The sequence below is a fragment of the Mandrillus leucophaeus genome, unplaced genomic scaffold, assembly GCF_000951045.1.
Source record: "Mandrillus leucophaeus isolate KB7577 unplaced genomic scaffold, Mleu.le_1.0 Scaffold153, whole genome shotgun sequence".
NCBI classification, from domain to species: Eukaryota; Metazoa; Chordata; class Mammalia; order Primates; family Cercopithecidae; genus Mandrillus; species Mandrillus leucophaeus.
In genome coordinates, this window is record NW_012101510.1 from 383,444 (window position 1) to 394,753 (window position 11,310).

The window sequence follows — 11,310 nt, forward strand, 5'->3', positions numbered from 1 at the left end:
CGAGTAGCTGGGATTACAGGCATCCACCACCACGCCCGGCTAATTTTTGTATTTTTAGTAGAGATGGGGTTTCACCATGTTTGCCAGGCTGGTCTCGAACTCCTGACCTCATGATCCACCCACCTCAGCCTCCCAAAGTTCTGCGGTTACAGGCATGAAGCACTGTGCCTGGCTAAGAATGAGCTTTCTAAAACACAAAACTGATTATGTTACTTCTCTACCATATATATTCAATGACATCCTACTACATAAGAGATGCATCTATTAGTAGGTATTTTAGTGGTCACATAAATTGGAGGAATACTGGGTTAAACCAAGTAAAAGTTTTTTACAGCAATGCTTCTCGAAGATGTTGATATTCTCATACAGACTGTAAACGTCTACATAAAGGATAGCACATCTGGCTATTCTCCAAAGTTGACCAAGGCATTCTTTTTATTTTATTTATTTATTCTGAGTTGGAGTCTTGCTCTGATGCCCAAGCTGGAGTGCAGTGGTACGATCTCTGCTCACTGCAACCTCTGCCTACTGGGTTCAAGCGATTCTCCTGTCTCAGTCCCCCAAGTAGCTGGGATTACAGGCGTGTGCCACCACACCTGGCTAATTTTTGTATTTTTAGTAGAAATGGGGTTTCTCCATGTTGGCCAGGCTAGTCTGGAACTCCTGACCTCACGTGATGCACCTGCCTCGGCCTCCCAAAGTGCTGGGATTACTGGTGTGAGCTACTGTGCCTGGCCTCTTTTTTTAAAATAGCAGCTTGATGAACTAATGCTCCTTGGAACATACACTGGGAATCAATTTAGATATTTCATCAACTGACAAGGCATACAGGGCAATGTGAGAGGCAGATTGGGTGTAACGGTTTTAGAACAGAGAAAAACCACGGGGCCCTGGCTTCTTCACACTGTAGCTGGTCACTTTGGTTGTTAGTTAAACTTCATGATTCAGTTCCCATACTTGTATAATGGAGAAAACAATAGTACCTACCTCATAGAGTTGCTGACAGGATGAAATGAGCCACTAATAACAAAGCAATTATTAGTTTTTCCCTGCTTCTCCCCTTCTCTTAAACTGAAGATCTTGTTAGAATGAATTATTCATGCGAATCCAAGAGTTACTGATGCCTTTACTACTGCTTGCTTCCTATATATATCTACTCCTATTTTTAAAGTCCAGCTCAAAAGAAAACCAATTTGGAGATTTCCTTAATCTAAAACCCTGAAGAGATTTAATGCTTTTTTCCATTTTGTGTCCATAGTACTTTCTCCATCAAAACATCATAGCTTTCATTACATTACAAATCAATAGCTTCCTGTTTTTCATATTAGTATGTTAAGTCAGCAGAATAGATAATGTTTAATCCATACATGTTTGAATGACTTGTGAATTTAAAAAGTGATTTTAAAAATTAGGCCCGGAGCAGTGGCTCACGCTGTAATCATTATTTCCTCTGAATCCAACTTACCATTTTTTCTTGTATGTTATTCATGTTTGGTTTATTTTATAAAGACAGGGCCTTCCTCTGTCACCTGATATAAGAGCTGGCAGTGCAGTCTGGAGGGGAAAGGCTCTAGACAGAACAAGATCCTGTTTTATAAAATAAACAAGCAAGCCATGCTCGGTGGCTCATGCATGTAATCCCAGCACTTTGGGAGGCCGGGACAGGCGGATCGCCTGAGCTCAGGAGTTCGAGACCAGTTTGGCCATCATGGTAAAACCCTGTCTCTACTGAAAATACAAAAATTAGCCTGACGTGGCCAGGCGTGGTGGCTCACACCTGTAATCCCAGCACTTTGGGGGGCCGAGGTGGGCGAATCACTTGAGGTCAGGAGTTCGAGACCAGCCTGAACAACATGGTGAAACCCCGTCTCTACTAAAAATACAAAATTGGCTGGGCGTGGTGGTGCATGCCTGTAATCCCAGCTACTCGGGAGGCTGAGGCAGGAGAATCACTTGAACCCAGGAAGCAGATGTTGCAGTGAGCCAAGATCGAACTACTGCACTCCAGCCTGAGACTCCATCTCAAAATAAAATAAAATAAAATAAAATAAAAATAAAAAACAAAACACGAATAAAGAATAAATAACATACAAGAAAAAACAAAATGGATTCAGAGGAAATAATGAAAGACAATAAAAACATTGAGTGCCAAGTGCGTGCTCTCTCTCTATACATATATATGTACACATATCTCTATGTATATATATATTTTGAGACGGAATCTCCCTCTGTTGCCAGGCTGGAGTGCAGTGGCACGATCTCGGCTCACTGCAACCTCCGCCTCCCGGGTTCAAGCGATTCTCCTGCTTCAGCCTTCCGAGTAGCTGGGACTATAGGCGCAGACCACCACAGCCAGCTAATTTTTGTATTTTTAGGAGGGACGGGGTTTCAACACGTTGGCCAGGATGGTCTCGATCTCTTGACCTCGTGATCTGCCCGACTCGGCCTATCAAAGTGCTTGGATTACAGGCATGAGCCACCATGCCCGGCCTATATTTTTTATTTGAACAAATTTTCAATTGTGGTCCCAAATTTTTATGAACTTATTGAAAATAAGGGTAAGTTTATTAAAGAGCAGTACCTATAATGTTTTGCAAATAAAATCTAGGCTTCTCTTGAAGATCTTGTAACAAACTAGATTATCATTTGACTCCTATAGTTGTAATATAAAATACAAATACAACTAAAAGCTAGCCGGCTGGGTGCGGTGGCTTACACCTGTGGGCAGATCACTTGTCAGGAGTTCGAGACCAGCCTGGCCATCATGGTGAAACCTCGGCTCCACTAAAAATACAAAAATTAGCCCAGCATGTGGTACACACTGTAGTCCTAGCTACTCGAGAGGCTGAGGTAGGAGAATTGCCATCCTGGCTAACACAGTGAAACCCCGTCTCTACTAAAAAAAACAAAAAAACAAAAAAATTAGCTGGGTGTAGTGGTGGGCACCTGTAGTTCCAGAAAGAAAGGTGTGAACCTAGGAGGCAGAACTTGCAGTGAGCCGAGATGGCGCCACTGCACTCCAGCCTGGGCAATAGAGCGAGACTCTGTCTCACACACACACACAAGAAAGAAATTTATAAAAAAATCAGTCAATGCTACAGGAAGTAATATATTAAGACAGATACTCCCATTAGTGTCAGTAAGAATGCAAATGGGTAGGCCAGGCATGGTGGCTCACACTTGTAATCCCAAGCACTTTGGGAGGCCAAGGCGGGTGGATCACTAGAGGTCAGGAGTTTGAGACCAGCCTGGCTGACATGGTGAAACCCCATCTCTACTAAAAGTACAAACATTAGCCAGGTGTGGTGGCATGCGCCTGTAAACCCAGCTACTCGGCAGGCTGAGACAGGAGAATCACTTGAACCCGGGAGGTGGAGGTTGCAATGAGCCGAGATCGTGCCACTGCACTCCGGCCTGGGAGACAGAGTGAGACTCCATCTCAAAACAAAAAAAGTAAATTGGCATATAGTTTTTGGGAATGTGTTTTGCATGCAAAGCCTCAAAAGAGCCAATTTTAGAAATTAATACTAATGAAATAATATAAAATACATAAAGATGTTTTCTGCTCTTTGCAATAAACTAGGAAAAAACCTCTGAAGGTACAGACAATAAAGGATGATTAAGATTTATCCCAATGAAGCCATTTAACAAGCTATACATTTAGATCTAATTAATATGGGCAGATGTTTTAAGTTTCATGAGGACACTGCTCTTATCTAGCTTTTCACTTTTGTATCCCTAGGGCATAGAATAAGGCCTAGCACATAAATGTTTAATAAGTATTTGGTAAGTAAATGAAAAAGTAATGTTAAGTAAAAATGATATAAAATTTTATAAAATGTGATTTCTGTGAAGAAGCTGTATAGAAAAAGAATTGGAAAGACACACAACCAAATGGGAAAAGAGGTCATGGGCAATTTTACAAAACAGCTTTATTGAGGTATAATTTGACATACCATGAAATTCACCCATTGTATGTGTACAATTCAATTACTTCATTTATACAACTGTTCAATAATCACCATATTCCAGCTTGATGGTCAATATTTGCTTTGTCATTTGATCTTTTGTCTATGGTAAACAAAAATCTATTATTTGAAAGGTTCCTTCACTGAAAGCTGGGTGCAGTTGAACTCTAAAATTACCAACAAAATTACTTTCTATGTAATCATCTATGTCTAATTCTTCAGTTTGACACATGCATGTTACTAGCACAAGTTGCATATAAAGGCAGCAGGAAGGTCTTTCACTATTATTAAAAATTAACTTTAAGGATGGAGCAGGCACGATACAGTATAGATTGTTTCGTGAACTATATAGTAAGGTCAATATTCTTGCTCCTTCTACAAATAAAAAAAAAAAGTTCCAGAGAATAACAAGTACAGGTGGAGTTCCCATTGGAAATGCAGGTATTGAATGCAATCAACCGCAACTGTTTCTCTGCTCCTCAATCCTGCTAGCGTACTACGCGAGCTGCCGACGTCCCCCAACCCACCAGGTAAGCCAGCCGCTCCAGTCCCTAGCCTGTGAGGGGGTCAGAGGTAAGACCTTCGGTGTATTCACTTAGCTCCCTACGGAAAACTCTTCGAGAAGAAGGCGACTGAGATCGGTTAGCACTTAAATCCCTTTCACAGCCCCGGCTCCCATCGCCCCTCCTATGGCCTCCTACCTGCAGAGAAGCAGAGCAGGTACACCAAGTGCCTTAGGCGGGCCAAGCCTAGCACTGTGGGAGCAAAAAACATGGCTTCATCGTCAGGGTGCGCTATGGCCAGGAGGGTCCGGCTTTCGGCTCCCAGGCGTTCTCCCTGCTCCCGACTCTTCACTCGTTCTGAGGAGTCCCAAACCCGGAGGAAGCCCCATGCCACGACCGCCGCCGCCACACACAGGAGCCACATTGCTTCCATTACGGGTAAGTAGCATTGAGCCTGCGCAGTAGGAAAGGCTAACTGACCCCGACTCCGGCTGGAAAACGGCACCCGGGGATGTTGGGTTCCGCGGTTAAGTCCCTCCCCACCGACATGCTCCGGAAGCTTGAGGTTTTACCATTAAGGGTTCTCCTGTGTTTTAACACAGAAGTCGCCATGCCGTCCAGTTTCCTACCCTAGTCCTACCACACTGTACAATCGCTTTAAAAGGACGCGTCTTATATATAAGCTACCACTTCTTGTCTTGTAGGAAGAGTGCCTTCCTCTTCTTCAACTCATTTTCGAACTCATTTCTTAAAACTCGAGCCTTTCTCGTAATTATAGGGTTAGATAGCCCGTTATCCGGATGACAGTTTTCCGAAGCAGCCAGTTACACCAACTTTGTTTTTCCTTCTCACTTTTGGATGGCTTTTCTTTTTTTTTTTTGAGAGGCTCTGTCGGCCAGGCTGTAGTGCAGTGGAGCGATCTCGGCTCACTGCAACCTCTGTCTCCCGGGTTCAAGCGACTGTTCTGCCTCAGCCTCCCGAGTAGTTGGGACTATAGGCGCGCGCCACCACGCCCGGCTAATTTTTGTATTTTTAGTAGAGACAGTGGTTCACCATATTAACTAGGCTGGTCTGGAACTCCTGACCTCGTGATCCGCTCGCCTAGGCCTCCCAAAGTGCTGGGATTACAGGCGTGAGCCACCGCGCCCGGCTCCTTCTTTTTTTTGAGTCAGGGTCTGGCTCTGGTCGCCCAGGCTGGAGTGCAGTGGCGCGATCTAGGCTCGCTGCAACCTCAGCCTCCCGCGTTCAAGCAATTCTCCCACTTCGGCCTCCCCAGTAGCTGGGATTACAGGCACGCGCCACCACGCCCGTTAATTTTTGTATTTTTAGTAGTGACGGGGTTTCTCCATGTTGGTCAGGCTGGTCTCGAACTCCTGACCTTAAGTGATGGGCCGGCCTCGGCCTCCCAAAGTGCTGGGATTTACAAGCGTGACCCACTGCGTCCTGTCGGGCCTGGCTTTTCTAAAGGAAAGTATGCGTGTGGTTACGAGGAACCGTCATTTCCCCGGCAGGGTAAGGCTGAGAGTGCACTTAACAGTCGCGAGGGCCACAGGCTCCTATTGCAAGTAACTTAAGGTTAAGGAGAAACATCGTGGACAAATCGGCCTCGCCCAGCATTTCAGTGAGGGCTTGATACGAATTCCAGCCAGACCCCTAGAAAGTATCTTGGGCAGGTCGAAATGCACCCCTCCGGCTCCCAGCCACGAGGGGGACCTGGCTTCCCTCTCCGCGGCTCCGGACAGAGGAGGCCGCCACCGCCCCGCCGCCGAGGGGTTGCAGGGTCCCTTGCACGGCCTGGCGTTTTTCCTTTTCCCACGCCTGGGGAAGGCCTCAGGCGCGCAGAACAGACTGGCTCGCGGGGGGCGCACAAGCCCAGGGCGCGATGGCAGCCGCGCTGGATCCGGCTGGGCGCTGCCCGGCCCCGTCTCCGTCCGAGAGGACCGCCGCTGCCAGGCCTAGAGGAGACGTGAGGAGACCGGGCGCGGCGCGACCCAGGAAGCTCCGCCGAGGTAGGAGAGGCGCCCGGCCAGCGGAGGGAGTCGGTCTCCCAACTCTCCGGAAGGAGGAGGAGCCGGCGCCGGAGCCGCCTTAGCCGCGGCTCCCCGGGCTGGGGGGAGGGAGAGGGGTTGAGTCAAGATGGCGGCCAAGGTGGCGAAGCGGCAGCAGCGGCGGCGGCGGCGGCGGCTGGAGTGAGCGCTCGGCTCGCCGCGCCAAGCGAGGTCCCGGTGTAGGGCCGCGCGCCGGGACCGCGCCCTACTGCTCAGGCCGGGGCGCACGTCGGCTCCCACGCTCAGCCAGCTCCCGGTGAGTAGGCCCTGGCGCCTGCAACCCTGGCCTCCGGGCTCCTGTTAGTCCGGGGGCTTCCGAGGTCTCCCGGGGCAGCAGCCGCTGGGACGGTTTCTCCGCTGTGCGGGGGGTGTCGCAGGCCTGGGCAGGTCGGGACCCGTCCTGGCCGCCTGGCCTCTTCTCCTCGGTAGCCCAGGGGAGAGCCGGGCGCGGCGCGGAGCTCGGGCTCGGTTAGCGGAGGCTTATGGAGTTTGAAGGAAGAATGGGCTGTGGCCGGGCCGGGGCTGGTCCCGAGGTGTCCTGTGCGGAGGGGCGTGCAGAGCCTACAGGGCCCGCGAGGGAGAGCGGGCAGCCGGGGCCCCGGGTGGGGCCGGCGCAGGTGGCGGGCCTGGGCTCACTGAGGCGGAGTTGGTGGCCGACTTGGGAGTGTAGAAGGGGGCTAGGGAGGGTGACAGCCATGGACAAGTGCGAGCAGAGTAAATTAGTTCACTTTTCTAACAGACCGCTTCAGGGTGTAATGGCGAAGGCTGGGTACTGGTGGAGATGGCAAAGATCCGAACCCTATACCTCTGCCGTTTATTGTTGGTGTTTTCTTGAGCGAAGTCCGTGAGTGCACCTCTTTTTGGGGAGAGAGGAATTTGAGAAACTGTAGTTGTGAAATCAGCCTTTATGGAGAGGAGACTGAATTCTTCAAATTCACTGGATCAGGAATAGTCATGTATTAGAGGAATGGATGGGAATAAGTGATATGGACGAAAACTATTTGCTCAGAAAGTGTCAGTTTTCTTTATGTGATGTTGCATGCTGCGGTGCCTCTTCAACAGAGTTAACCTTGGAGAGTAGTGGTATAGGTAATTCTAATCTTTGGGATTAGTATGTAAACCTGCATCAGATTTGCTTCTCTAATTATATCCTAATTATATTGAAATTTACATTCCATGTGTGCACCCTGCTGAGACAGTGATGGAAGGCTGAACATGGCAATGTGCAAGGAGCAACAGGCCTGGGATTTAAAAATGCCTACAAAGATTCATTCATTCGTTCAACATATCTTGATCAATAGCTGCTGATGCTGGGTCACATGTGATTGTCCTGTGGATAACTGAAGAGTTGATGGCATTGTTTAATTTTTAATAGCTTTTTGAAATGTTTTGATGTACCTTTTCATGAAGATATTTATTGGATGAACCAACTTGTACTTGCCCGGGCTCAGGAGCAGACCAATTTTAGAATGTTATTTAGACAAGGGTAACAATTACAGAAGAAGTAACCGCAAGTTACTGGAGAGAGAAATCTTGTATCTTTTTTTCTTCTTCTGTTAACATCCGGTGGAAATTTATTTATTTATTTTAGTATTTATAGTACCCAGTTGCTTGGCCTTGCTTTAAGCACACCTGTTAATGGAAGTCAAGATTAATTGTATATATGGATATAGCTATGTATAAAATGCTCACAGTAGGAACTGATTACTTACAATACTAAAATACTCTTTCCTTTTACAAAAGGCTTGCCATATGTTGAACTACTCCCCCGGAGAAAATATAATACAAAGTATCTTGATTCTTGCTGTAACTATGTGACATTTTGGAACTTGATCAACCTTTCTGTGCTTCAGTTTCCTCATCTTTCATATTAGGTAAACATCTACTCTCCTAGGGTTGGCTATTGTGAGCCTAAAGGGAGTTAATAGTTATCAAATTGTTTTAAACAGACTGAAGGGGTTATATTTCTGTGAGGTGGTAACAGCTCCCTCTGGACTCCTGTAATGCTTTTTCTGCACATCTCTCGTGGCATTTACACTTTCAATCTTGTAGGTATTTATGTACCTATTTTATCTCTTGAGAGCAGGATAGGCCCTTCTCTGATTTTATCTTTTTTTTTTTTTTTTTGAGATGGAGTCTCGCTCTGTCGCCCAGGCTGGAGTGCAGTGGCACAATCTTGGCTCATTGCAACCTCTACCTCCGGGTTCAAGCGATTCCCCTGCCTCAGCCTCCCAAGTAGCTGGGACTACAGGCGCGTGCCACCACGACTGGCTAATTTTTTTGTATTTTCAGTAGAGGCGGGGATTCACCGTGTTAGCCAGGATGGTCTCGATCTCCTGACCTCGTGATCTGCCCGCCTTGGCCTCCCAAAGTGCTGGGATTACAGGTGTGAGCCACCATGCCTGCTTTATTTTTAATTGAATTTAAAAAACAGTAAAATTTGTGTTTTGCCTATCCTCTTAATCAAAAAAGAATGAAATGATGGAAATTAACTTATAGGCAAAATTATATTAGTCTATAACTTTTTTTTTTTTTTTTTTGAGACAGGATCTCTTTTGCCCAGGCTGAAGAACAGTGGCTCGCTGCAGCCTTGACCTCTGGACTCAGGTGATCCTTCCACCTCAGCCTCCCCAAGTTGCTGGGACTACAGGCACAGGCCACCATGGCTGGGTAATTTTTTTTTTTTTTTTTTTTGTAGAGACAGGGTTTAACCATGTTGCCTAGGCTGGTCTCCAGCTCCTGGACTCCAGCGATCTGCCTGTCTCAGCCTCCCAAAGTGCTAAGATGATAGGGGTGAGCCACTGCAACCGGCCTTAAAAGCATTTAAAAAAAGTTGTGTTATGAATTGGTGAGATTTTCTTTTCTTACCTTTGTTATCTGCTGTAGAAGGCAAAGGACTTTGGATAGACTGGGGGTTGATGTAGGTGAATGTCAGGCTGTTTGTTTTTTAAAAAATATGTTTTGGTTATTTGGTTTTGATTGTATTCTGTGATCTATCTTAGTTGTAATTTCAAATTCTTATTGATGCCTGGGAATGATATAACTCTTGCATATTTAGTTCCATCTGTTCTTTTACTTCAGATATTGGATTTTACTAGACTATAATACAAAACAACTAGTAAAGGTTGATCAGAATTTATTATGTATAATCTTATTTGTAGATTAGAGATTCATGTATTTTTGTTTACTCACTTATTCAACCAGTATGAGGTGTTTTTTATGTTCTGGCACACTACTAGTAAATACTAGAGAGTTATAAAGTATAGTCGAGCAGGTCAGTTATATTCACAAATAACTCAGTCTATAGATTATCTTTTTTTTTCTTTTTTTTCTTTTTTTTTCCTTTGAGACGGAGTTTTACTCTTGTCGCCCAGGCTGGAGTGCAGTGACGCGATCTCAGCTCACTGCAACTTCCGCCTCCCAGGTTCAAGTGATTTCTCCTGCCTCAGCCTCCTGAGTAGCTGGGATTACAGGCATGCGCCACCATACCTGGCTAATTTTTGTATTTTTAGTAGAGACGGGGTTTCACCGTGTTGGTCAGCCTAGTATCGAACTCCTGACCTCGTGATCTGCCCGCCTTGGCTTCCCAAAGTGCTGGGATTACAGGTGTGAGCCACTGTGCCCGGCCACATAGATTATCTTATATTTGGTCCTTTCCAGGTTTGAGGATGTGAAAAATACATGTAATACATGTAAATGGTTAAGAAAACATTTTGTTTCTTTTTTTATTTGCCCTTTTTAAGAGCACTGAAAAACTATGAAAAGCTTCTGTAATGTAGTAATAACCGTATGTGGAGCATCTGTTTTTTATTTTGGTTTTTTTCTGGTGGCATTTTTCCTTGAACACTTACACTATTCTTCTACTATTTTTTCCTACCCCAGTAGCTTGTGTGGTCAAAATATTACTAGAATAGTCTTCAGATACAACCTATTTTTTTTTCTTTGCATTTGAAAGTCAGAGACTGTATGAAACACTGCAGATGTTCCTATGGAGTTCATCAGACAGTTTGCTTCTTCCATATGTGCTGCTGTTACTTTTATTTAACGACGATCTCAAAACCAACAAAATTGGTTAAAATAAAATGTTAATGGCAGGGCACAGTGGCTCACGCCTGTAATCCTAGTACTTTGGGAGGCTGAGCTGAGAGGACCACTTGAGGCCAGGAGTTTGAGACCAACCTACATAACAGAGTGAGATCCCATCTCTATAAAAAAATTTAAAAATTAGCAGAGCGTGCTTGTGGTTCCAGCTACTTGGGAAGCTGAGCCTGGGAGGTTGAGGTTGCAGTGAGCCGTGATGGTGCCACTGCTCTCACTTCAGACTGGGTAATAGAGCAAGACCGTCTGTCAAAATAAATAAATAAACAAAGCTAATTTATAGAATGTAGAGTCAGATTATCTAGTCTTGTTTTACTTTTGATAAAATGGAAGGTCCCAGAAGTAAAGTGATTTATCTGCCTAAGTTGCTAAAGTTGGGCAATAGCGGAAATCTAAGTCTTTTCATATCCATTATAGTGTTCACTGTGTTACACTGTATCATCCATGGGATGAATCGATTTGATGATTGACACTTAAAAATTGGCCGGTGGCGGTGGCTCACACCTGTAATCCCAGCATTTTGGGAGGCTGAGGCGTGCAGATCACGAGGTCAGGAGATTGAGACCATCCTGGCCAACATGGTGAAACCCCATTTCTACTAAAAAAAAAATACAAAAAATTAGCCTGGCGTGGTGGCGGGTGCCTGTAGTCCCAGCTACTCGGGAGGCTGAGGCAGGAGAATGGCGTGAACCC

The 11,310-nt window shown here is 45.7% G+C and overlaps 2 protein-coding genes across 4 annotated transcripts in view; one reads left to right on the forward strand and one right to left on the reverse strand.

Moving 5' to 3' along the window:
• Nucleotides 1-6,478, reverse strand: part of PIGL (phosphatidylinositol glycan anchor biosynthesis, class L) — a 169,668-nt gene extending 163,190 nt beyond the window's left edge. For all 3 annotated transcript variants that reach the window (XM_011975243.1, XM_011975244.1, XM_011975245.1), the window contains exon 1: nucleotides 4,670-6,478. In XM_011975243.1, the coding sequence (XP_011830633.1) occupies nucleotides 4,670-4,904 (235 nt within the window). In that variant the 5' untranslated portion in view covers nucleotides 4,905-6,478. The remainder of the gene's footprint in view (nucleotides 1-4,669) is intronic.
• A 93-nt stretch (nucleotides 6,479-6,571) lies between these two features.
• Nucleotides 6,572-11,310, forward strand: part of NCOR1 (nuclear receptor corepressor 1) — a 195,160-nt gene continuing 190,421 nt past the window's right edge. The window contains exon 1 of the mRNA XM_011975291.1: nucleotides 6,572-6,775. The gene's annotated coding sequence lies outside the window, so the exon portion shown is untranslated. The remainder of the gene's footprint in view (nucleotides 6,776-11,310) is intronic.